General features: G+C 39.2%; 1 protein-coding gene across 2 annotated transcripts in view; it reads right to left on the bottom strand.

Annotated features, from left to right (window-relative positions):
* runx2b (RUNX family transcription factor 2b) overlaps positions 1 to 23,459 on the bottom strand; it is a 36,844-nt gene extending 13,385 nt beyond the window's left edge. For both annotated transcript variants that reach the window (XM_056765246.1, XM_056765247.1), the window contains exons 1-5: positions 23,259 to 23,459; positions 22,946 to 23,071; positions 8,044 to 8,291; positions 6,816 to 6,972; positions 4,622 to 4,726 (exon numbers count right to left, since the gene is read on the bottom strand). In XM_056765246.1, the coding sequence (XP_056621224.1) occupies positions 4,622 to 4,726; positions 6,816 to 6,972; positions 8,044 to 8,291; positions 22,946 to 23,071; positions 23,259 to 23,307 (685 nt within the window). In that variant the 5' untranslated portion in view covers positions 23,308 to 23,459. The remainder of the gene's footprint in view (positions 1 to 4,621; positions 4,727 to 6,815; positions 6,973 to 8,043; positions 8,292 to 22,945; positions 23,072 to 23,258) is intronic.
* Between the last annotated feature and the right edge of the window lie 2,248 nt (positions 23,460 to 25,707).

Genomic DNA, 25,707 nt, shown 5'->3' with positions numbered 1-25,707 from the left:
ATAATGCTGAAAATAATATTTATTAATAAATTAAGATATTTCATATTGACAAAAGGAAAGGGCAGAGGCCACGAAAGATTATATCTTATCACACTGCTGGCATCTAGAATGAGTTTATTTATAGCAAATTACTCTCTCCGCTTATATTTTACAGTTTGTCAATTAATACGATTATAAGCTTGTTATATGCACCCAGAGCCCCAGCACATAACAAATCCCTATTTAATCCCTACTGAAAAACACCCGGTATTTGGAAGCAGTCATCTTCTGTTAGACAGTGGAAGCCGGAGAGACGTAGGACAAAACTCAACAGCTCGGAACACTAAGGTTCAAATTTCACACGTACTGAAAATTCTCTACGGCTGTGTGAACTGTAACTTCGCGTTTTCCCTGTCTGCAATACACTGAAATGCAAAAATGTGTTTATAATAAGCAATAAATGAAGTTGGCAACATAAGTTAACGTCACTACTTTTTTTCTAAATCTGGATTTTTGCAGGCTCAAGATTGATACAAAGAACTAAAACAAATCATTAAAGATTTACACAATATAAAACATTTCCAGCACTTCCAATTGTCTAAATATCGTCGAAAAATTATATTAAAAAAATTAATAAAAAAATCAACAAGTAAGCAAGCATATTTGTATGTATCGTATACCATTGAATGAAAAAAATTATATAGATAGATATTATCCAAATTTTTTAAATGTGAATATGCGCATATTGTAAGGTTTTGCAATAAATAAAAGTCTTTAAGGCCGATGCAAGGAAAGTGGCATGCAAATGTAAGTGCCTATAGGTGCATTATAAATAATGTGAAACGTATGTTTGCTACATAATTTTCCGTTTTAAAAAATATAGAAATTGATTTTACAAAAAGCATTACAGTAAATTGTATCGCATATCATACTTCGCATTATTTAACATAACACATTTTTTAAAATATGTTTTCTTTAAAAGTGATAAAGCTGAATAGAAATTCCATATAAGCATGTTCTGGCTTCAGATGAACACTTCTGTATTTTGTTTGACAACAATGTTTATAGTACACGTGCACTAATATATCAATGCGCTCTGAGGTTAAAATTACAAAAAAACTTGGTGGTTGGATGGGCACCAATAACTACAAATATCTCTCTGCATCATTCTATTCAATCATTATGACAACAGACCTGCATTCTTATGATTGACGTGCAACAAAAAACAGGTGTGCAGACAAGCATTTCTGGCAACCAGAACATCCTACGTGTGAGCCGATCAAGAAGGGAGGTCAGTCATAGCTACACACTCAACAGTCTCATTGTACCGCGCTCTCGACGATTCGAGGCTCTGAGTTTCGTCCTCTGGCAGAATTCATATGGCACCCATCAAGAACTATTAAATACACAAACACATTAATACGCTTCCTGCGCTGGATATTAGCCTCAGAATGAGGTCTGTGTGGTGGGCAAGGAAAAACACAGGCTAATTGAACATTAGAGCCACCCGTACAGAGCGTAATGAGAGCGGGCCATTTGGACTGAAATAACAATAATTGGATGTACGAAAACATGTTCCAGTTATTTCTACGATTCTTCAAAAACACAGCTACAGACAGAAGAGTCACTTTGTCAGAGAACGTGTCGGCACGCCCGTACACTGTGGGCATTGTCTGAATGTGCAGGACGGCCTCGTCCTTCATTTTCTGCTCATTAACACCAATTAGAGGTTTATAAGGCAGAATTGATGGAATCAGCGCAGGGGAGAAATGTGAAACTATTAAGAGGAGGCATGTGATTAGTTATACAAGCGATCGCATTCAGATCGGCACATGCTCAGAATACAGGCTATTCTATTTTATTTGTTTATTATATCAATAAAATGAAAGCTGTTTAATCGATTTATCACGTTTTGTGTTTATATATGTGTTTGTGTGGCGTGTATAATATTTATGTGTGTATGTAAATGCACAAAAATGTATACATTTAAGAAATATATGAATCATATATATTTATATTTATACATAATGTGAATTATATTTGAACAAACACCTATATACATTTATGTTAATTTCTGTTATATATACAGTACACACACACACATGTATGTATTTATATATACACATAAACGTGCATATAGATTTGTTATACACACACACACAATCATTTATTTTTTAAACTATTAATCGCGATTAATTGATAGCACTTAAATAAACAATAATATGTCATAATTTTACTCCAGTACAGATTGTCATTTCCTTTTGTCAAAGAGGAAAAAAGAGGCTTAAAAAAATAACTGGAACACTTGTTTGCCTCTGCATACCATTTCACATACTATTTTCAAATAGTCAGAAGTATGCCATACATACAGTGTATTATCCAGTAGGCAGTACAGAATTTAAAGTCACGTGCTGTCTAAAAATGTCGAAAACTTTGTAACGTTATAATAAAAAACTTGAAAATGTGGCACTCAGACTTGCAAACTCACAACGTAACGCAAAGCACACAAGAGTAGTTAAGACGCAGCCCAGGCAGGAGCTTAACAATATCAGATCACAAAAAAACAGCCTATAAAAGACCTCCGGTACACCGAAGCTTTCATCTGTCTCCACACACAATAACACGGCCTGCAAGCCTTTCAAACCTTCACGTATAGATAAGGCAGAACGAGAGGAAGTCTTCGACATCAAAGGCGAGCCCTGTAGTCGCTAGAGGCCATTGTAATACAATGAAGAATCAAGACCATATACACCCCGTTGTATCCGAGTACCTAGTACCATATGTGCTCAGTGAGAAGTGAGAGAGAAAGAGAAATAAAGAGAGAAGCAGAAATGTTGCTAGGGATGTGATAGGCTTGAATTCCACGCCAAGATGAAAGTGTCGATTTTTTCATAATAAAGTGAAACAGCTGCCTGCCAGACCGGTTGGCACTGACAGATGTAGCATATATATTTTTGCTCTTTTTATAAGGGCCTTTAAAACAAGCTGATGCAAGCACTATGTTACTGCGCTGAAACTTCTGTGCAGACGAACCGTATGGCCAGACAGACATCTTGTTAAGATAACACTAACAGAGCGGACGGCTAAAGTCACAACATGGAAAAAATGTGTGAACTGAATGTGGAATCATTTCTCAGTCCTCAGGAAAATGAACAATAGGTTAGATTATAGTAAAAGTGAATTGCATGTTTTTTTTGACTGCCGTGTGAAGCACTGTTTAACTACAAATATCATGGTTAAGCACCGTTTACTTTAGTGAGACCGTGGTAAATTTGTGGTTGCAATGGTTTTACTATAAAAAGAAGAAAAACACACAATGGTTATTTTTCGTGAAAAAGGAATGCATAATATTGGTCTTATTGTGCAAGATTCACCACTACAGGATTTTGTTGTTACAGTGGGAAACCAAACAGAATGGCTCATATTTAAACCCTTCCAACCACCTGTCTCTGGTCATCTTGTTTCGTCATAGTTTTATGCCTCAATTCTCAAAGAGAAAACAGAGAGGTCTTCAAAACAATTGCTAAAATAAATACACAATGTCAATATTTGTCAATAGTGCCGTAACGGTACACCCACGGTTCAATAAAACACACGACGCTGGGTTCACAAAACTTTAGCATCTTTTGTCTGGCCCACTTCGGATGATGAAAACGATGGTCCATTTTTTATTTGCTTAAGGAGTAGCTTACCTTCAAAATAAAGATTCTGTCATCATTTACACGCCCCTCTTGTCATTTCAAACCTGTATGACTTACTTTCTTCCGCAGAACGCAAAAGAAGATATTTTATATAAAATGTTGGGAACAGAAAGGCACACTTCAGTTGTAACCACTGCAAGTGAATGGAGGGCTGTTTACAACTTTCTTCAAAATATCTTCTTTTGTGTTCTGGGGAAGAAAGAAGGTCATAGAGGCTTGAAATGACAAGAGGGGCGTGTAAATGATGACAGAATTTTCTTTTTGAAGGTGAACTACTCCTTTAAGTCTTACATACATAATTACATCTGAAAGATATTCTGAAAACTGAAACAGGAAGTTCTTGTAGACTAGGGTTGGACCAGCTTTGTTTACGTTTTCCGAAGTGATCTATATCAATTACATTTAAGTTATGCTTACAACTTATTTTAACAACATTATTTGAACCTTCTGTACGCAAATTGATAAATACTAAATAGGACTGTCACTTTAAATTATTAAAGTAAAATTAAGGTAAAAACTAAACACTGAACATTATAGATGTATTCAAACGTCACATGCCAGCAGCTCAACCATTAGGATTAAATGGATGTAATAAAAAAAGACCATAACTCTGAAATACAAAATCTATATAGACAAATAAATAATTTTTGTATTGTGATATATTGTTACACCCCTAAGTCACAAGCACTTGTTGTAAGTTTATCCGTATGTCAAAGCTGAAAAGCCCACATAAACTCCCACTATAAGGACGACAACAATCATCTATCTGTTCAAAATTAAAACACAGACATTCATCTGAACGCATTGGCAATAAATACATAATATCAGGTTTAGCAAGAAAATCAATCACTCAACAGCCGTAAGCCTTTGACTGAGGCCCAGCGGAGAGGTGAATGTGATACAGGTGAACATGCATGTGATGAAATATAACGTGTACTCACTTCTGGGCTCTCGTGGTCCGTCCACCGTGACCTTAATGGCTCTGTGGTAAGTGGCCACTTGCGGTGGGTTTGTGAATACTGTAATCGTCAGAGTGAAGCTCTTCCCTGTGGAAACACAGACACGTTTAAGGGCTTTACTCCTAATGTACCTCTCAAACAGACACTTAAGAACCCGCGGGACATTTCAAGATTTCAACAATTGGGAAGAGATTTTCTGTATTGTGTTATACTACGGCGGGAATCAGCAGGAAGATTAAAAAACATACGGGTGACATAGTAATATTTCCATCCATGTATTTGGCTGCCACTTCTTTGGAACACACACAAAAAGATATTTTGAGAAAAGTTTTGTGTCGAGTGTATAATGAGGGCCAGTGTTTTCGGCTAATGACGTTATTCAAAATATCTTCTTCTGTGTTTTGTAGAAGAAAGTAGCAGGTTTGGAATGACATTAGGGTGAATGATGAAAGCAATCTAATTTATGAGTAAACAAATCTCTTTAGTGCGTTTAAGGTTTACATGTTGTCAGTTTTTGTGTCTCTCAAACCCATAACCTTGCAACATTATGAAATATCAAAACAAAGATATATTTTTTACTACTTCAGTTTGTTAAGTGCAAAATGGTGCAGCCGCCCTAAAATACACATTTTTAAATAGGCACCGGGGCAATTCAGGCTCAAAAGAAAAGTGTGTATCCAATAGTTTTATTTATATGCTTTAAATAAAGTCTGGCCGTAAACAAGGCAGTGCGCTGCTGGGAAACTTTAGCTTAGAGTTGTGTAACGCTTCAGCGTGGCATCGGCAATCTTGGCGTCTGTCCGACAGCTCACTTCCCTAAACAAAGATTCCAGACAATTTGTGCTCTCTGGTGGTTTAATACGGGGGAACAAGGGATTAACATGACGCTCCGATGGTTGCTACTCATGAATGCCCCTGGTTTGCTGGGGAGACGGGAAGCGGTGGGTGGAAAGATTTGGCAACGTTGAGAAACAGCTGGCGGGACTCTCGGCACCACAAATCTGCTGACACTGATTTCATAAGACCGTCGATTATAAAATATTAAAAAACCACCAAAAAACGTAAAAATAATTTGAAGACATTGGTAATACAATATACGACATGTCATGGTGGCCTGGAATCTTTTAAAAATCAAATAGACCTCAAGTATCGAATATCCTGAAGCTTTATGAATAAAATATTTGAAGGAAGCAAAAGATTCCTGCTGCTCATTTATTTATTTATTAATACTTTTTTGTACAACGAAAATGTACAATATTACACTGTGTAGCTATCAAAACATTTTCTTGGGGCGGGACTATCTGTTTGTCTGACCAATCAGAGACACAAGAAATGTTTGGAAAGCATAAACAAAACAGCCAGGAAATTAAAGCGTCCTGTTACGGTTAACATATCTGAACGATGACCAAAATGCATTTAATAAAAGTCTAAACAAAATTCATTACTGACAGTGATAGGCGGGCACCGACGAAGGTTACTGCTGGCGTACCGTATAAGTAACCCAAGGAAAGAGCGCTCGCAGACCTGTAATTTAATGAGTGCATTCTTACCGTCCGTTTGGTGATGTGGTTTCAGAACGGTGTTGACTCGTAACCGATAGCAGATTACACAGACTGACTATATTTATTCTGAGAATGTCCCTGTGTGACCTTGTGGCTGTTGCAGCTCCCTGCAGCTTTGCTTCACATCACATTTGTATGTGTTTTAATAACATTATAAATAATGAGGTCTAATAAGAAAAAACTACAAAGGGTGAACCTTGACCACTTTAGAAGTAAAAATTTAATGCATGTCAGCTTCCAAAGGTTTGGACCAGATTGCCTGTATGCATATAGTTTTGTAGGTAAACACATATGGTTTGACATAATTTTATATACAAAACTCGCTTTTCACATTTCAAAGGGTGACCACTTTAAAGAAGCTAAAATATATTTTTAGGTCATTACAATTGTGTTATATTCAATTTCATTATAGTTTTTGAAATGTAGGAAAAAGTAAAAGGTGTGGGAAACAAAAGTTAAATCGTGGGGTGAGTGACGAATAATTAAACTGCCAAACAGCACAAATGTTGTGTTGATAAATGTAAAAAAAACATGCATACAGGATTTTAAAAGCTCCAGCAGTCACTGAATTGGCTTTAGTCGTTCTGTAAATATTTCAGTAAGGGAAGACTGACCTCTTCCGCTGCGGCCCACAAATCGTAGGTCATTGAAGCGGGCCACCTGGTTCTTCATAACACCTGAGGCGTTCCTGAGCTCTGCGGAATAATTCTCATCGTTCCCTGCCATCACGGTGACCACCGTCCCATCGGAAACCTCTCCCAGGGCGACCACCTGCACAGACGACGGCCACAGTCATGACGCAACTGTTCTAATGCATATTTAATTGTTGTGAGTGTGAACACAAATACAGACACTATGTTTATCAACAGCTTCTTTGGAAGCGTCCTAAAGTATAAGCTCTATTTCATATGAGCATTTGTGACAGTGCATTTATACAAAATAAAGAAAATTTGAAAATGAATTTTATTATTTACCTTAATTTGCTAAATCTGATTAATTAATGCTCCCCAAGGGGATATAATTGAATATGTTCTTCTATGAAATTCTTACTATATCAACATGACTAATCCGTCAATTACTTCATACTTTTAACCACACCTGCATAGACCCGACCATAAACACACAAGCCAAGAGCAATCAATCTGCCAGAATTACACATCAAAAACACTCAGTAATGTGAGAATAATTTATATATTTCTTAATAAAAAAGGCCCGTTTGCTTCTGTGTGTTGTGTGTGTGGGACAGAGTTCAGTCCACTGACACAGGGACGCAATATAAACCCCAAAACACTGTTAAAAGACCATCAAAAACTCTTCATGCGTGACAAACCTTAATTAAGCACCTAAAGTTAATAAAAAGTTAAAGCTGATGTGTCCCTATAGGGAAAGCAAATGTCATAATAACAAAATGAATCTAAAAGGTAAAAATAATAATACGCCTGTTGCATTTGTAACATCCCTTGACAGTCATCAAGCTTAAATATTAAGGTGCATTGTAAAATCATGTAACATGTATTTTTATTTCTGCATAATAGTTTTCTTTTCTGTCACGTGTAGATCACGACTTTTTAAATTCCAAACATTTTCTCATAAAGTTAGGTCAATATTAAAAACGGACAACAGTCATCCAAATAGGCTACCCGCGCCCCGAAGACATTGCGCTTATATAAAACAAATCCCTACATTTACAAACAGCCATAGCTGATCTTTAAATACGATCATACTCTTCAATAAATAACACAATTAACACTTACGTTAAGCCTGACATGCGTCTTTACGCGGGTTCTTAAAACACTCTTAAACATTTCCTTTCCCAGATAAACATAAAAAACAAGTTCTTACCTTAAAAGCGACCGGAAGGGTTTTATTACATCTCCAATGAGAAGGCAAAACCGAGCACAGAAAGTTTGGACTGTCGGTCCGCACCAGTTCGGCGGGGTGGTCGGCGATGATCTCGGCCATGGAACGGTTCTCCTGCGCACGGAGTCTCGGCACCACCGCGCCGTCCTGCTGCTGCTGTCCTGCGCTCGAGTTCATATCGTTCATCTTCACCGATACCGGCGGACTGAACCTCCGGCCGGCGCTGGGATCTACGGGAATGCGCATCACAACGGTCTCAATTAGCCAAAGAGAGGTAAAACTATCCGGCAAGGCAAAGACAAGCGTCTCTCTGCTGAGTGGAGCTCAGTCCGCCCCTCTCCGTGCGCGCTGCGCTGCCAGTCTGCGATGAGTTTAGGAAGTGCTGCGGGTTACGCACACGCAACCAGACTTCAATTGGCGCTTTGTGCGCAGTCGTCATTAACGACGTTTTCCTGTATTAAAAGGTGCTTAATTCACCCTCAAGAGGAAAACGGGTACGATCGGTCATATCTCCAAACAAGTTTCTAAGACTGTATCTTATCGAAGCAGATTAGAGATGTAGAAAATACGTTTGGGAAACACCACTGCTTAATTACGCACTGACGTATACAAAGTCCGAATAAAAACGTGGGATTTCAACGCACATCAACAATATCTGTTACATCAACATGGACTATAATAAATAAATTCTGACGCATTTAATATTTTGCTTCTGGAGTGTCAGGGTGCAGTCCTCTGTAATCGGGAACTCCTTGGAGAGCGCGCAGGATCATATTAAGCTTCTGTAATTCAGACAGTTGCGGTAAGGAGGATGAAAGGAGCTCAGGAGGCGAAATGTTTGTTGCTTCCAATGTGGTTGGTCTTTGAAGACCGAGATTTCTTTTTTTGGTGTGGTTTATGTAGTTCCAGCATCGTGCAATCATTACACCGATGCCACTCCAACACGTGCTGCCTCGGTCACATTATACAAACTGGAATAAACTCTTTTTATCGCGCTATGATTTTGCATGAGAAAATGGTAAACTGCATGGCCGATTTTACGTATCACATTTGATTAAAACAGGGCAAACTGCCCACGTGGGGTTTTAGGTGCATTGATTTCCCAGTTTTGGAAAAGTTATACATTACTGTATAATGAGAAAATATTGTTTCACTCTTGTTCTCTCTCTAGAGTGAATAAATAACTTTGACGAATGCCATCTCATTTTTACAAATATCCAACAAATCAGTCACGGTAAGGTTATTATATCACAAGTCCAGGGCCAGGCATTTTTTAAATATGCAAATTGTTAATGGAATATGCATAAACCAAAGCCACATGGATATTTCACACAAAACTCAACTCAACTCAACTTTATTTATATAGCGCTTTTTACAATTTTCATTGTTACAAAGCAGCTGTACATGAGACACATTTAATACAAGTATGAATTAAAGAACATAAGAGCTAAACATAACATGCAGTGTTTTAAGATACTGAACATCTTTTCAAATGTAATAAAAATCAGGGGGTACTAGAAGCAATTAAAAATAAAAATGTAACTAGATAAATCAACTACACTTAAATATAATAATTCCAATATTTTGCATGAACACACAGCAGATAAATAGACCAACCACTGCACATTTACTATAGTGTGAATTCAAGTTTTTTAGCATATGCCTTACTCAAAAAAGTTGTCCCATTCTCCTGTATAAAAAGTCAGGATCTACTTGTACTGTAAATGTATTATTTATCTACTGGATAACAGGAAGCAATTTTTAAACTTTTTAAGCAAACTCCTTTTTGACTTTTTAACAACGTGTCCATGCACAGCTGTCTATGTTCTGGTAATGAAATTAAAATGCATATAGTGTAGAAGTACGCTAACTCCCTGTCTCTCAGCGTTACTGTAGATGGCAATCTCTGCCTCCAACTTACCAACTCATGAAGCTCTTAACTCAAGCCAGAAGTGTTGCAGGAGGTTTCACACGTTTCCAAAATTGTTCAAGTAATACTGTAGGTCCAACGCTCAAATAGGAACGCTTTCCATAGCCAACAAACAAAATAAGATTTGAAAAAGGTATGTAACTATTTTTGACAAAATTTGATCGTTGGCTGATGCCTGTCAATCAAATTCTGTCGTGTTTGTCTGTGTTTTGTCATTTTTCAGTTGTGTGCAAATGAAGTGTAAAATGCTTGGGACTTTCTCCCGAATAAGGAACAACAAAAATATCTCATTAAAAATTTGATAAGTACGTGACTGCTTGTGTATGAACACCGATTCAAAACCTTCCTCTCAAATGTTGTACATGAGTAAAGTGGCTTTGTAGAGCTGAGCAGGACTGACGTGTGACAGACAGGGTGGCATAAGGGAGGGAGGGTCTCTTGGGCACGACGTGTGTGTGTCTTGTATGTGGGAGGGATATAAAAACGTCTCATTGACATGTGTCTGGCACATCATTACGCAGGATAAAAGGTGTAGTCTGAGTTATACATATTGCGATTAAATTACACTCCCTCTCTGCTTGCCCCGAGCGCAGAAAATGTCCAATGTTGGCTAACATTATTGAATATCAATTTCCAATTCATATAAAGATAAATCAGAATTGCTGTAATTAAAGTCACAAGAGTTTTTCCAAACACACCCAAACTTATATTGCTCCGCATGTGACTCAAACAGTCACGGACATTTGATAGTTTAGTCTAATTCTTAATAAATCCCGATGGAATATTCAATGATTTATGTTTGTCTTCGTGATAATGCTTCGCAGATGGACGCCAACCCGTCCGTCCTTGCTAAGCATCGGTCAGCTACGGTCCGTGTGAGAATCACGGCTATAGACGACACAATGAAGCAAATAAAGCCTCATAAGAGAAATAAAGCGCCTGTCAAATACGTCCAAACAGAGAGGCGTGTAAAATCACATACACGCGAAGATATCAAAAAGCATGTGTCACATCTGAATCCACTTTGCCCCACGGTATATGGCCGCCATCTGCCAGCAATATCGACGTGGAGCACGTAATTTCACTCCAGAACGGGACTCTGCCTACTTCTTTTCGGGCGTCTCGTTTGATCTCCTAATGAGCCGAGGGGAGCCCACACAGCTGGCTATGATGTGCTGCAAAGACGAGGGGTTAGGAGCCGTCCACCGAGCAAGAACCCGGGATTACCGCAAGCTTTCCGTCACCAGACACTCACGCTGGATCAGAACCAGCTCGCGCACTGATGATGTGATAAGCCAGATGTAACAGAACCCTTATCTCCTACGCCGAGCTTGTAACGGGGTTGACAGCGTAATCCGGCTCATCAAGCCGCCATTGGAGCGGAGTCTACTGAAAGAGGTACTGTCACGACCGTTTCGACACAACCAGACAAGTAGTCATACAATCATCAGCCAGCCAAACCCCCCCCGACAAAAACACACAGTGATCCACGGCATTACAAGTGATGACACAAAACAAAGGCACCATTGTTGGCTGGTAATGTAAACATGAAGAGACATTGAGCTCCAGGGCTTTAATGATATCCAAATGACTCCAATTCAGATTCATAAAGCCTCAGGATTATGTAACGCGCTACATGAATGTTTTTATTTTTTTGTTGCTTACTCACATTCTTTCGCCGGTCGAGAGGAAAAGTACAGCCACTTAAATCCCTGGATCAGGGCTCCATTTCACAGCGGTGCGTTTTTGGAGACACTTAATTATGGGGAGCAATTTGATGGGGCTTCCAATTTGAAATAGTTACTTTCCATCCCTGGCACGCTTTTGAAGAACAGTGATGGTGAGAGGGAGACGACGGGGATCCAGACGAGGAAACCAAACCCTTTACCTCATCGGGAAGACCTTCTCGACCCCCGAGATTTAATCTGAGCCTGTAACTTCTGTGACTTTGTCATTGGACGGTTTATGACATCAGCGGACCGCGAGGACCTCGGCAAAGCGGGACAAGATTGTGGAGTTTTTGACAAACCGGGAGGAAATGGGAAAGCGTGGGGTGATTTCCAGACCGGGGAATATGTGTGCTGTCCTTGGACGAGTGCTGTGTTCGTTATGGCAGTTCGGTCTGGAAAGTGTGGTGGTGGGGGGGCTGTGGTGGTGATGGAGAAGTGGGGGGGTGGTGCGCTACAAAGACAATTTCCTCTTTGCTCTCATTGGCATAACCGTCTGCCGCCTGTAGCCTTCACGGAGGTCTTTAATTGAGATCACTTGTACATAAAAATAGGAACAGAAAAGGAACTTCTGTGGCTTGTGGGGGGGTTATAATATGTGACGTAGGCTCCCATTAAATAACTTTTAACAGTGAAGTCGAGTATGGAGACAGAGGGTCGTTGGAAGTCTGTTGCCATGGCGATGGCTAGGAGTTTTGCCATCCTCTTTGAGCATGTGTGGGACTAGCATTTGAGTTTCTGGAGGAAGATGTCATATTGATATCCTGATGTGAGGAAGCTTTACCTTATGAGGAGTTTTGGTGAGGTTGTGAGCTACGCTATGTAATGGTGGTTTAGGGGAATTCTTAACTCTAAAGCCCATTTTGTATGTCTCCCTTATTTAACAGAACTGATTTAAATCATTAGCAAAGACATTTCCATTTCTTAGTACACTATGCCCTTAAAGTAGGTACTGTTTTGTTTCGTCACTTAACTCTCTCGCATTGAGTTGTGGGTAATATCAGCCATTAAGCGTCCATGGATTCGCACTGGAAACAGTAGATCATCCGTGTAGTTTGAGAATACTAAATTCAGCATACTAGGATTTGGGATATAATAATTATATTTTCAAATACTATTTAGGACGGATAGTATGGGAATTGGGACGTAGCGCAATATGAGAGTTTTCTCAATATATCTAAATACGTGCACACACATCTAAATACACACACGAGCACACACACGCATATATGTTTTATTATCTCCGTGGGGACAGTCCATAGGCGTAATGAGTTGTATACTGTATATTTTATCCCCTAACCCAACCCCTTTTTGCATTTTTAGATTTTCAAAAATTATCGTTCTGTAGCTTTTGTGCCTGAGGGGACCTCGAATTTTGATGCCCACAATGACACAGGTCCCCATGAGTTGGTGTGCATTCAGGTTTAGGCCCCCACTAACATATAAAAACCAAGTCCAGAATACACACAATATACACACTCTTGTCATAACAAACATACAGTATACACATCTAAACAAACACTCACATACACAGCGATAAATACACACATGCACACACATACACGCACTCACTTATCTACAGTAAATGTGCACATACATTCAAATACACAAACTCATCACACACACAGAATACAAATCTAAACAGACTGGTACACACACCTAATTACACACGCACACAATCAAAATGCACGTGCAAACACACAGACATGCATCTAAATACAGGCACACATCACACGACAGACACACACATATACACAGCTAATTATACACACTCTCATCATCACAAACATATAGTATACCAATCTGAACATCTATTAATACACACACATGCACCCACACACACACAGTCATCCAAATGTGCACAAACAAATACATTCACACACACAAACACACACGCATCTAAATACACAAACGCACACATATCTAAACACACACTCATCACACACACACAGCATACAGTATACACATTTAAAGAGACACACACATATACACAACTAAATAGACACGCACACAATCAAAATGCACAAACACACACGTCCGAACACAGACTCTTAACACACACATCTAAACACACACATGCACACATATACATTTAAGTACACATTGACCATTGATCTAAATGCTAACACATGTCTTAATACACACACATCACACATATATGCACATCTTAACAGACACACACGCACACATGCACACATCCATGTAAATAATCACACAAATCTAAAGACACACATTTATGCATCTAAACAGACACTTTTTATCCACACTTTTAAATAATACAGCTGAAGTGAGAACTTTTTCCAATGTTAAATATTTTCTCCAATCCCTGTTTTTGAATTTTTTAGGCCATAAATTCCTTGCCTAAATGAACAAAGGTCATATTAAAGAAGATCGTGAAAGGCTTGTCTTTTACACGCATGGACAAGAGTGCATTACCAAATAATATCTCCTGTGTAATTGAGCGATTGTGGATTAGTGAGTTTGAGGAATAATCACGGGATCAGTCTAAAGCAGACCTTCACAGAAGGCACCGCTGAACGCAGCTCGGGTATCAAGTCTTTGCAAGAGCATGCTTATTTTGGACCAAATTAACCTTCAGAATTCCACCTCACACTTTTCCCTTCCGCTGTGGATTGCGTCGCGTTACTTCCTTTCTGAAACGGCCCGGTTAGTTGAAAAATATTTATAGTTATTACGCCGTTCTCATGTATCCACAGCCGTTAGTTCTACATCGTGAGCGAGGTAAGACTAACAGCAGATTTATGTTGGGGGATTTCACCTTGTCCCGCAGTAGATTGGGGATGATTTATTGGCTGTATAATGTAAACCACTGATGGATTGAGTAACTGAAGGACGCCCCATAGGCAGGTATCCAGAAAGTGACTCGCGAGGGAGCTATCACCTATCACCTCACCGCTTCGCACAGCTCCAGCTTTATTTCCCTGTTTGGATGCGGGAGGGCTCTCGCTCAGGTGTTTCAAAAAAGGAAATAAAAACTGAAAAAACAGGAATATGAACACAGCTGCGCTCGCTCGCTCGTGCAAAACGTTTCTCATGGAGGTAAACTTAGGGGTAAAGGGGTAAAATGTAACCTGGCCTATGTGCACAGCGGTGGATTAAATGAATTATTCCAGCCCGTCAAAAATCACTGGGACCAGGTGATTTGCTTGGCTACTAGTCTGATATTTCTCTCGCATAAAAATAAGGCCGCCATTGTTTGCTCGAAATCGAATCATTCTCATGGGGCGCAAATCTGTCCAGCTCTCTATTCTTTCTAGATATTTCAACGAGGGCTGCTCGTTCCCAACGCTTAAGGGAAAATGGTAACACGACCCGAAAACGTTTCAAACATAGTTTAGACTTCTCAGTCTCCGATTCTCGAGACGGTAACAGGCCAAATCGGATGGATGGGGGGGTGGGTGGTGCGGCGTAATTGAGAGAAAACGCTACTACAAGTATAGGGTAATGATACTACCACAATGTCTTTAGGGTCTGAGAGTATTTTCTTTAGGAACCGACTCCAGCCTGCACGGATTACATCCAACCTCTCTGAACTCTCTCACCCCGTTAGAACATCCACTGCTCTTAAGTATGGCGATCGTATGAATTTAATGTTTCCAAATAATAACTGGCTCACGTCACACAGATGTCTCATTCTGATAATGCATCATCGGGAGTTTTCCTCACAAGCTACCAACTGTCCGCGTGTCCTTTGGACGAAAGACTAAAAGCAGGACGGAACGCAACTGGAACAGGTTGTAAAGATTGAAATGATTAATGCTTGCGGTGAAACTACACTAAACGTACCTCGAGACGCAGCCTTTTTTCTCAAACGGCCTGTTTGGGCCACATTTTGAAATCCAAATGATATCTAATTTAGGAAACTCAAAGGGATTGTAGCCCACGGAGGATCATTTCACCGACTTCCCGAATCCCATCGGGAGAATTTATATTATTGGTAATCGCAGCACTTTAGGAGTGATACGCCTGCGGTTCGCTTGTGACATACCGATGCAATCTACACATTTTCACAATTGACCAAAATGACTATTTGGCATTCGACTCAGGGGATCTCAGATGTCTCAGATGTTACTGTCATTTAACTCTTAAACTGCGACAATAACGTTTCTGACCTTATGACAAAATGTTTTACTTTTTGATATACAATCTCCACGCATGACAGTTTCATGAACATTTATTCTTAACAATCAAAGGAGGATATAAATAAACGAAAGGCATTTTAATAACCCGAGCAGTGAATGGAAAAACGATTTGGTCTCAATTATGCTCATTAAGATAATGCGACACATCTAAGTTGAATTAATTCAAGCTAATGTAGTCGACTGGTTAAAGATCCCCAGGGCAGTTTAATTATCACTAATCACTGATGTTATTATATAACCTTCCCTCAGGGTCAGCGTGTCTGATCAGTAGAAAACATTGTTTTCACACTTTGAATGAAAATAAACCAAGCGCTGAACAAAAACACAGTGAACAGAAGTACGCTAACCTTTTCAGAATATCCCCTCAAGAAACTGTAAATCAGCGATTAAGGTGGCGGGTCTGTTCTGATAGGACAAACTTTCCAAAATGTTTTAGAGTGACGCACCCCCTCTCTCTAGACTCGAACAGAATCTGCAGTTAGAAAAATACTATATATTTCCTTCAAAAAATTAAACCTGTTCTTGCTATAGTAAGCACTGAGCACACCTTTTTTTTTAGTTATAAGTTGTAGTTTCATACCACGACAAGTTATTTAAAGCAATTAAACCATGGTTAACGGTTAATACGGGATACATTGTCATGGCATAGGGCATCAGGTGAATTGAATAAATATGCATGTCTGTATTTTTGTTCATTATTAATCAAAAATCACTCAAATCCACCAATGACAGCACACTCTCAACATGACATCATCTTCATCGTATATTTTAGATTTTATTACATCAAGGGTCAAGCGAAGGGCTTGGTTAAACGCTATACTGTACTGTTTTATTTTGGGGTTAGCTGCACTGTAATTTTGAGGCCTTGAGAGGTATCCCAGCCGCCACTTGGGTGTTGTTTACCATCGCGATAAATTTCACTGTCCCTGAAGGGAAAGAACATGGGCAGCGTGTAGGCTGAGTGTGTATCCCAGTGGTTGTGTAGGTTGGTATGAACATGTGGCCAGAACATGTTCACATACAGTATATGTGGGATTATTTTAGGGCTTTTAGATGAAACAGGGCTGCTTTGTTTCCACTGAGGAAAAAACGACAGTCAAATGGTCAAAATAAAGCTTGAGCAAAAACTCCTGAGAGAGATTTGTTTTCTGCAAACAATAACCAAGAATGAAATGTTTCTCCCATTTTACTGTTGCTTTTAAACTAGTTTTATTCATTTAAACTAAGGCATGTGACAAATGAGAGACCATGAAAACAAAAAGAGACATGGAGAAAACATGTTTATGTGTCAAGAATAATTTGCCTTCAAAGGAAGAAACAAAAATGGCATTAAAAAGAAAAACGCTACGGGCCTCAAAATTCCGCTGTCTTTTAAGAGGTGTCATTCTATCTTTGAAGACATTTCTCACAGAACGTCTGTGACTGTGATGACTGTGTTCCAAAATCTAGTGAAATACTTACTTAGTAAGCATTGTAAGGCCTCATGGGATATTGTGAAGGTAGCATAACCTTTTTGTTTTCTCTTCTTCTCTTGTAAGGGACCGAATGTGACCATGTGTGGAAAATGCAATCACATAAGCCAAAGTCAAAATAACAGAAAAGATGCTCTGTAAATTCTCAGACCTCAAAGTCTGCAAAGAAAACAAGTTCATATTCACATTTAAGCAAAACAACGTATTAGAACATGTATTAAAGAAAACTTTAAACACTATTTAGTATGTCATAACCTGGATTTTAATCACAGTTTTCATGTGTCTTGTCATGCTGTCAGTGTTTCACATTGATGACTTTGTCACTCCTGAGGTTTGATTTTGTTGAAATTCAACAGACACTGGACTGGATTGACAACAATACATCTAGAAACACTGATGTTTAAATTCCATAACTAATATATAGATAAACACATATATATTATAATTTTAAAGGTTTTTATGCGGTACAATAATGGTTGCAAAACTGTCTTAGAAGGCGTATTCATGAAGTAGACGGCAAGGCAGCTCACTAGGTTTTGGGACGGGGCCAATGTGAAAATATTTCACAATATTCATTTTCTTGTTCCTCTGGGAAGTTTCTTGTAAAATCTGTGTTTTTGCCGCCCTGTGCCATTCACTCGCAGACATTCCATTTCCCACATACACATGGAAACATCGCACATGGAGACATGCACGCCACCAACAAATCAACTAATGTGCCACAATTATACGTCGACGCTTTGAAGTCTCTCGTGCATATTTGTCGGTGCTATACAAAGAACATTAAGGAGCGTCGAAAATAAAACTTGTGAGAACGCCTATTGGATCTGTCGAAGTGTAAAAAGACCCATTTAGTCAAGGCCGATCGTTTCTGTGTACATGCAACAGACTCCAGCCAAAACCTGTGACTTAAGTTCAAAGTGCTGTCAAAAGATTTGCTTTTACTTTGAATCCTTTCTGAATGTGCTGAGTAAAAGTCAAACGGGAGCTGGAAAGAAGCACCCCGCCCCATTTCTCCCCATGCACAGATTTCCCAGCGTCCCTCAGGACACCTCAAACATTGTTAGAGCGACATCAAAGGCAAGTGCTGAACGCAGTGCCAAGGTGTGCGCTCTCCCCTTCGAATTCGGCTTTGTGCCCCATGCATATTTCATTCCGGCCTTTGTGAAAGTCAGCGTGTGTGTGGGCTGCTGTGGGCGTGAGCGCCTCCCAGAATCCTTTGTGTCCGATTCCAGAACGCAGAGCAGGTGGCATGTCAGAGATTTAAGGGGCTTTTTTACAACAGGTATGGGGGTTTTGTGCCGAGCACGATTGGGCTATCGCGTTTTAATGCGGGGGAGGCGATTCAGATGGGACAAAGGCCTCTTGCCGGCGAAGCAGGTGGGTGGCGTCTGATCTGCTGGGTCATCTCTTGTGACACTACAGGAGCAGCTCTGAGGCGCAAGGTGATCCCTGCCTTTTTTTACAACTTCCTGTTCTTGTCATTGGTCGGCTCAGATTACAGCATGGGGCTTGTGTGGGCGTCCGTCGCCAGACTTAGCGCTCCAATGCCAACAAATTCATTTTCAGGTGTGCAATTGATCTAACCCATGCATTTAACACCTTTATCCTCCAGGGAGTGTGTGGGTTGGTAATTGAACCGAATTAGGAGATGGTGCTTGTTGTATCGTGACTGTAAGGCCATCCCTTTTATGCAGCGTCATTTCCGGCGCGCTGCATATGTTCTGACTGTGACAAAAGGGATTAGTATTATGTTCTTGTGCTGTATGACTAAGTGCATTAATCAAATTGCATTTTCCTATTGTCATTCAACTGTTCTTAAGCAAGATCAAAGCCTGTGTGGACAATATAATACATCCCACCCAACGTGTAGAATAACCGACAGTATTATGTAAGTATACACATTAAAAATGTAACATTTTACTCATTTATCTGATTAAAATGCGAGACGGCTTCTAGTATAATTGCAAATTCGCATTTGATCAAACAAACACAAGGAGTTTTTGGTAGTGGGCATATTTTATTTAGTTTGCCAAAAACAGAAAATGATTCCATCATTTATTCATACTCATTTTATCACAAACCTGTATGACTTTCTTTTTCTGCAGAACACAAAAGAAGATAATTTGAAGAATGTTGGTAGACAACAAACTTTGGCCCCCATTGACTTCGATGGTAAGAACACAAAAACATTGAGACATTTCTCAAAGTATCTTCTTTTGTGTTCCACAGAAGAAAAGAGTCATATACAGTTTTTTTTAAACAACATGACAATGAATAAATGATGACACATGACTCATATCGTGCCTTCAATTTAATATCATTGCTGTCTAACAAAAACAACAGAGATATTAAAGAGATCTCATCTGTAAATGATCTTTCTCTGGGGATGATTGATACAAAATTAGTAACATTTAAATTGATTAAATTGACATATATCAAAAATATAGGATTTAGTTGTGCTTTAATGCTTATTTACGAGTTCCTGTGATGCTTCGATCTGTTTCGTAGGAAATTACTGAATGGGGAACACAATCGGGCAACATAATCGTTATATTCATATTATAAAAATTAAATAAAAAGTCTGAAACTTTTTTTTAACAGCTAAGATCAATCACAGACAAGATCTCTGCTATATCTCTATAATATCAGGGCCTGCCATCAAAAGTCATAAATTTCTAGAAAAAACAAACATCTCATCAAATTCCAAATGATACAAATTATGCACTCAAAAAAATACTGGGTTTTTTCAACCCAGTGTTGGGTCAAAAGATACAAACCCAAACGTTAGGCTGAACATAAACAAATGATGGCTAGTTTCAACCCATTGTTGGGTTAAATACAAACAATTTTCTGGGTTAATTTAACACAACATCTAGGTTTATCCCTTCTTCAGAGCGTGCCTTCCTCAATAATTGAATAGCTTTATAACAAGTGTTTGTGCCTCTTTAATTTAATCTTTATTAGGAAAACTCTCTGATGCAAAGGTAATACCTGAATAAAACAAAAATTAGAACTGCATAAAGTCTAATGAGCTACGAAAGAACAACATTGGAGCCACAAATCTTTCCTCTGGGGTTTAACGTGCACACACACAAACACGCACACGAAATCTGCCTATTAGCAATTGAATACAGTCAAGGGAGCGTTCAATATCTAAAAATTGCTGTTAAAATTACATGTTTGCTCGCCAGCTACAATTAAATAGCTCTAAATGAATATGCCTTTGATGATATTTTTAGATGGTCCTTCCCTTCACAGAAGCTGCCCTCAGTTCTTAGAGATTTCCCCCCGCTTCAATTACCTATTGATGAGAAGGTTTCCCTGCTCTGGAAAAACGTTGTCTGGTTCGCTTTTAAGATGTCAGCGGCGGGATCTAAGCGGGCAACAGAAGCTGCCTTTTAATACTCATCTGATGTTCCTTCTCGACTAATTTAGGAATCTCGGATTCTTTGGATTGCTCGTGGAGTAACTAAACAATCCTATTTTCTTTCATCAGACTTTAGTTTTAGGTTTTTCTTTCTATCTCTGTGGCGTTCTCGCTAAATGATAATTGCTACCATGGGATAATTGTCAATACTGTAGCTCAGTTTTGAGTATGAGCAACAAAATATGCCCCGGAGAAACTGAGCGAGTCTGTCTTATGCCACACATGTAGACGATTACTCCACACCCATCTGCCATTAGGCAGAGTTACAGAGAATGTTTTCTACTTAATTAAATCCAAATCTCTCAATAGTGGAGCCTGAATGAAATATAATGTGTCTGGGTCTGTTTCTGTTCTGTTCTGTGTTTTTTTTTTTTTTGCGTCATGTTGAGTATGTAGAAAACACTATAGGGTAGCCTGAAATTTAAGAGTTAGATTTAAATGATTGAAATACGTGTCATGCGTGAAATAATAAAATGATAAAAGTTTTCCTCGCTATTCTGAGTAATATTAAAAACAGTTTAAACCCTGACGTTCTGTGGATCCTCACTTGACTTGCTCAGATGCTGTATAAAATAATAGCCCAACTAGTAATTTTAAGTATCAACTTACTATTTCAATATTTTCCTCTGGTCAAAACGCATAAGGCAGATTATATTCAAGTTTGAAAAATTATTTAGAAGTTACACGTGCACGTGGAGTTGTTAAACATTACAGTACAGTAAAAATTTAAACATTTTTATAGCTGACGCATGAGAGAAAAAAGGAACGAAACCGAGTTTGAAACAATAAAAACTGCTGCTTTAAAGCAATAGTTCTCCCAAAAATGAAAAGGATTTTATTGTTTACTCAACCTTGTGTCATTCCAAACATGAATGACTTTCTTCTGCAGAACGCAAAAGAAGATATTTTGAAGAATGAACCTGACTTCCATTGTATATACATTTCTCAAAATATCATTTTTGTATTCCACAAAAACTCATGTAAATAAATGGTAACATGTTTTTTATTTTTGGGGTGTTCTATCCCTTGAGCGTAAAACCAACATTTGTGTTGTGGAAATTAAAACATTTTAAACAACCTACTGTACATCTCACATTACAAATGTGAGGGTCTTTCTTAGGTCGGCTTTTTGTCTAACCCAAATTCTTTTCATCTGCACATCTCTATGCTAGCCACAGCAAAGACATATTCATCCTAAGCAGGAGCTAAGCTTTACTCTGTGCTCCTCTCATCCTGGTCTAGTCGTACCCCAGAGAGCCTGCCGAGGGTCAGAGGTTAACATGCTAATAGAGGCTGCTGATTGCTGCGAGTGGCTCTCTGTGGTTCTCGGCACGCATGCGACAGAGCTCAGTGCACGCTGAGGGGAACAGGCCTCGCACAGCTGTGTTTGGAAAGCAGACATTGAGACCTGAAAACTGCTTTACAACATTTCTCTTGGAGGAATCAGCAAAACCCATAGATCAGCCCTGAATGAATGGGCTCTCTTACTTTTCCTCCGTGTGACATGGGAAAGTCGTATTTCTTTATGCACAATATGGATTTGCACTTGCGGCTGCCTGATAGATTTGTTTATTTAATATATTTTTTTAATATCATAAAAAATAAGACATTCCTTTATATTTCTGCTCAGCATCAGGGGACAAGAATCATAAAATTTTAATTATAATATTTTTTCTGCTACAAAATAATAATAAAAATGAAAAACATCTATGTTCCTTTTTGAGTTTTTTCAATTGAAAGAAGAGTTAGATTCTGAAGCTCACAATAAAAATAAATGCACACTTGCAAAAATCTAGTACAATTTTAAAGCTTATCTCCAATCTTTAAAATTATTTTCTCTACCTTACCCCATGTGAAGACAGTTACGTCCCACAAATTGACTTTAAGCCTGTACGGACCCACTTACCCAACAGTCCATGTCCAACATTTGCTTATTTGCTTTATATTGGATTTCATATACCCTACTTTTTTAAATGCATTACATATATATCCATTAGGAAACTCTCTCCAGTATTCAGGCTTTTCTAAAACAGTCCGTACACCCATTCAGCTTGTTGGCCTCTTGGGGAATGTTTGTAAACATCAACACATGAGATGCAGATCCTTTTAAAAAGTTTACCACGTGGAATGTTCAAAAACAGAATAAATCGCCGGGCACTTACCCCAGAAGAAGCTCTGCTGACACGGGGTCACAGAACTGAAGAGGCTGTTGGATGCCATGTCGCCACAGTTGGTCACTTGGCGTACAGATTTTTGCTGCTTCGCGGTTTCGCTGACCCTTGATGCGTCTTGGGTTAGGAACACGCGGCATGCCAGGGGAAGATGCAAAAAAACATCCGCTAGAAATGCGTTTCTGTATCAACTATTTTCATGACCACAAGTAATGACCAGGTCTGGTTTACAAAAAATGTCGCCTTTTTGGACGTGATGGAGCTAAGCGTACTGCAGAGTTTAGTGCGGTTGAAGTGTACTTACTGGCTGGTGCGCTCCTTAAACCTGATGTTGACCGACGACAATTAACCATTTACGCGCCGTCCCGTGCGAAAATCCTGAGCCGAACTTTTGCGGTTCTGTGGTCGCTGGTGAGGTGAGCGGAGCCTTCACACAAACCCAGAAAGGCACGAGCCTTTAAAAATCTCTTTTCTCATTCCCTGTCACTGGAGAAGCAGGGTCACATGCTCGTGACATCACGGGAGCAACGGAGTTGTGTGGGCCAACTTGCTGCTGTGGCTTTTGGCTCCTTTTTTTCATCCTCCGCCGCCTTCCTCTGTTTTCCTTCTGCTGGGGACGCGTGGTTCGGCTCTTCCTGGCATTCAGGAGGGGCCACGGGGAGGGAAGGGGTGGGTGTGATGCTACTCACCCCTTGTGAGTCATGAGGCTTCGGAGGGGGCGTGAATGCTGAGCAGCCTCAGCAAAGAAGACTTCTTTCCTCCCTGCCCTCTGTCTACCTCTCCATCTTCTCCTCGTGTCTCTTTCTCTGTGCTCTCGGAGCCTGCCGGGTAGCATGCCGGTGCCTTTGCTGTCGTGCCATAGACTGACCCCGAGGTGATGTGAGGATAGCTGGTTTTAATGCGGAGGTGTGCTTCTGTCTGAAGGCTCAGCCTCTTGGTGGTTCCTTCGGTTTTCTTCATACTGCAACACATTCATGAGTCTGTCTGGAAAGCACCGTAAACCATGCATCAATTCAACTCAAAGAATGTGAGACAACTCATCGCCCTCAAAGCATTAAGTAATCTATTTTAAGCTCTTCACAATGAGAGAACTTCAAAACTTTGAAACAGAGTATGTCAGATTTAAATTTCACTTCCGCTTGAATATTTATATCATTGAGTATGTGACAAATAAAATCTAGAAACCTGAGCCACAGCCTGGAATTTGATAAGAAGTTCAAGTGCAGGATCATGTCATAGAAGTCACAGATCTGTATCAGCGGAAGTGAGAGATTGAACGTTTTAAATGCTTGGATCTTCCAAAAATGAATTCTCTCAATGTTCTGGAGAACACTAGTCTACTGGTATCAGAAAATCAAACATAATCATACTTAAAGAAAAAAACTTGCAATTTGATATCATTGTGTTACTTTGTCTAATGTAAGTAGGAACTCTTGAAACTTAAAAGTAAATATCATCACATAGTGTCAGTACACAGCAAACAAGGGTTTTAAGTGCTTCTTTTTCAGTATGCAGGTATGTGCGGTTGCTCGGATGAGTCGGCCTCTCTGTTCTCTAACAGGTTGGAACCGAAGCGAGTGATTCCTGTAAGAGGCAATATATTATGTTGTACCTGTCAGCTGGGTGTTTGAATAAAAGATGCCTCGCGAACATGTGACAGACCGCTATCACGCTCGCTGACTCACGGGTTTCACACGACACGTTGACTGTTGCCTGGAAATGGCTCTGGGGTTGTTTGACCACACTTGTCGCTATTTGTTTAAACAGATAAGGTTTTCTGTTTATACGAACGGATCGAGAGTCTGGAATGTGAGGAATGCTTTAGGTATTTTCTTTCTTTGCAAATTCTTTCTTGTAGAACACAGAAATGTGTCACTAGCAGTGTAGACAGATGGAGAAGAGACAAACAGTAAACTCAGCATGCAAAAAACTAGTACACATCCCTAATGTTTTTGTACTAGGAAGGCCATTATAAATCTCATTACCATGTCCTTTGTAAATATTTTTCACCATCACCGTTATATGCATAACGCTAATGTAAATGTGAGCTTAATCACTTATATACAAATGCTTAGTTAACATTATAAATTATGAATAATATAAATAATAAATTACAGTGTAGTCACAGTACAGCGGTAGGTTTACAATGTTACAATGTTTGGTTTCCATGTGATCAACAAAAGCTAAATATTATTGAATACCTGAAAAAATATTTATTTATTTTATTCATTTTGTTTACATTTATGCCAGTGGAATACACAAAAAAAACTGTACAGTTTTGCTGTGAATGTGCATGAATATGATTTGTTTTTATCAAAAGTTTGTTTTCCCCAATTCATTTAAGGCTGTTAATTTTAGAGGTGATATTTAAAATATGTAAATATGAGGGAGCAATTTGGCAGGCAGAATGTTTTCCAAATGTTAAAAATAAATGTGCAATAACAGAGATCACACACACGCACACACACACATATATACACACATGCACGTGTTCAGATTTGGTTTGATATCCTGCCCATCGCAAGACGAAATGAACAGGCAGGTACAGTGATTTAGTTTAACAGGCTACATCTGTAAAACGCCAGGCTAGTTTACACTGTGGCCGCCTCTGAATTAACATGCTTTTATAGGAAACAAACACCACTTGCAAGCGGTTCCTGCTGGCAGCGGCTACAAATACAAATATTGAGCATCACTGAAGGTGGGGATCTACTATATTGAGAAATGCATTCGAAAGCTCTGCCGTATTTAAC

Source organism: Triplophysa dalaica, chromosome 13, assembly GCF_015846415.1.
Source record: "Triplophysa dalaica isolate WHDGS20190420 chromosome 13, ASM1584641v1, whole genome shotgun sequence".
Taxonomy (NCBI): domain Eukaryota; kingdom Metazoa; phylum Chordata; class Actinopteri; order Cypriniformes; family Nemacheilidae; genus Triplophysa; species Triplophysa dalaica.
This window is presented reverse-complemented; position numbering and strand designations above follow the sequence as displayed.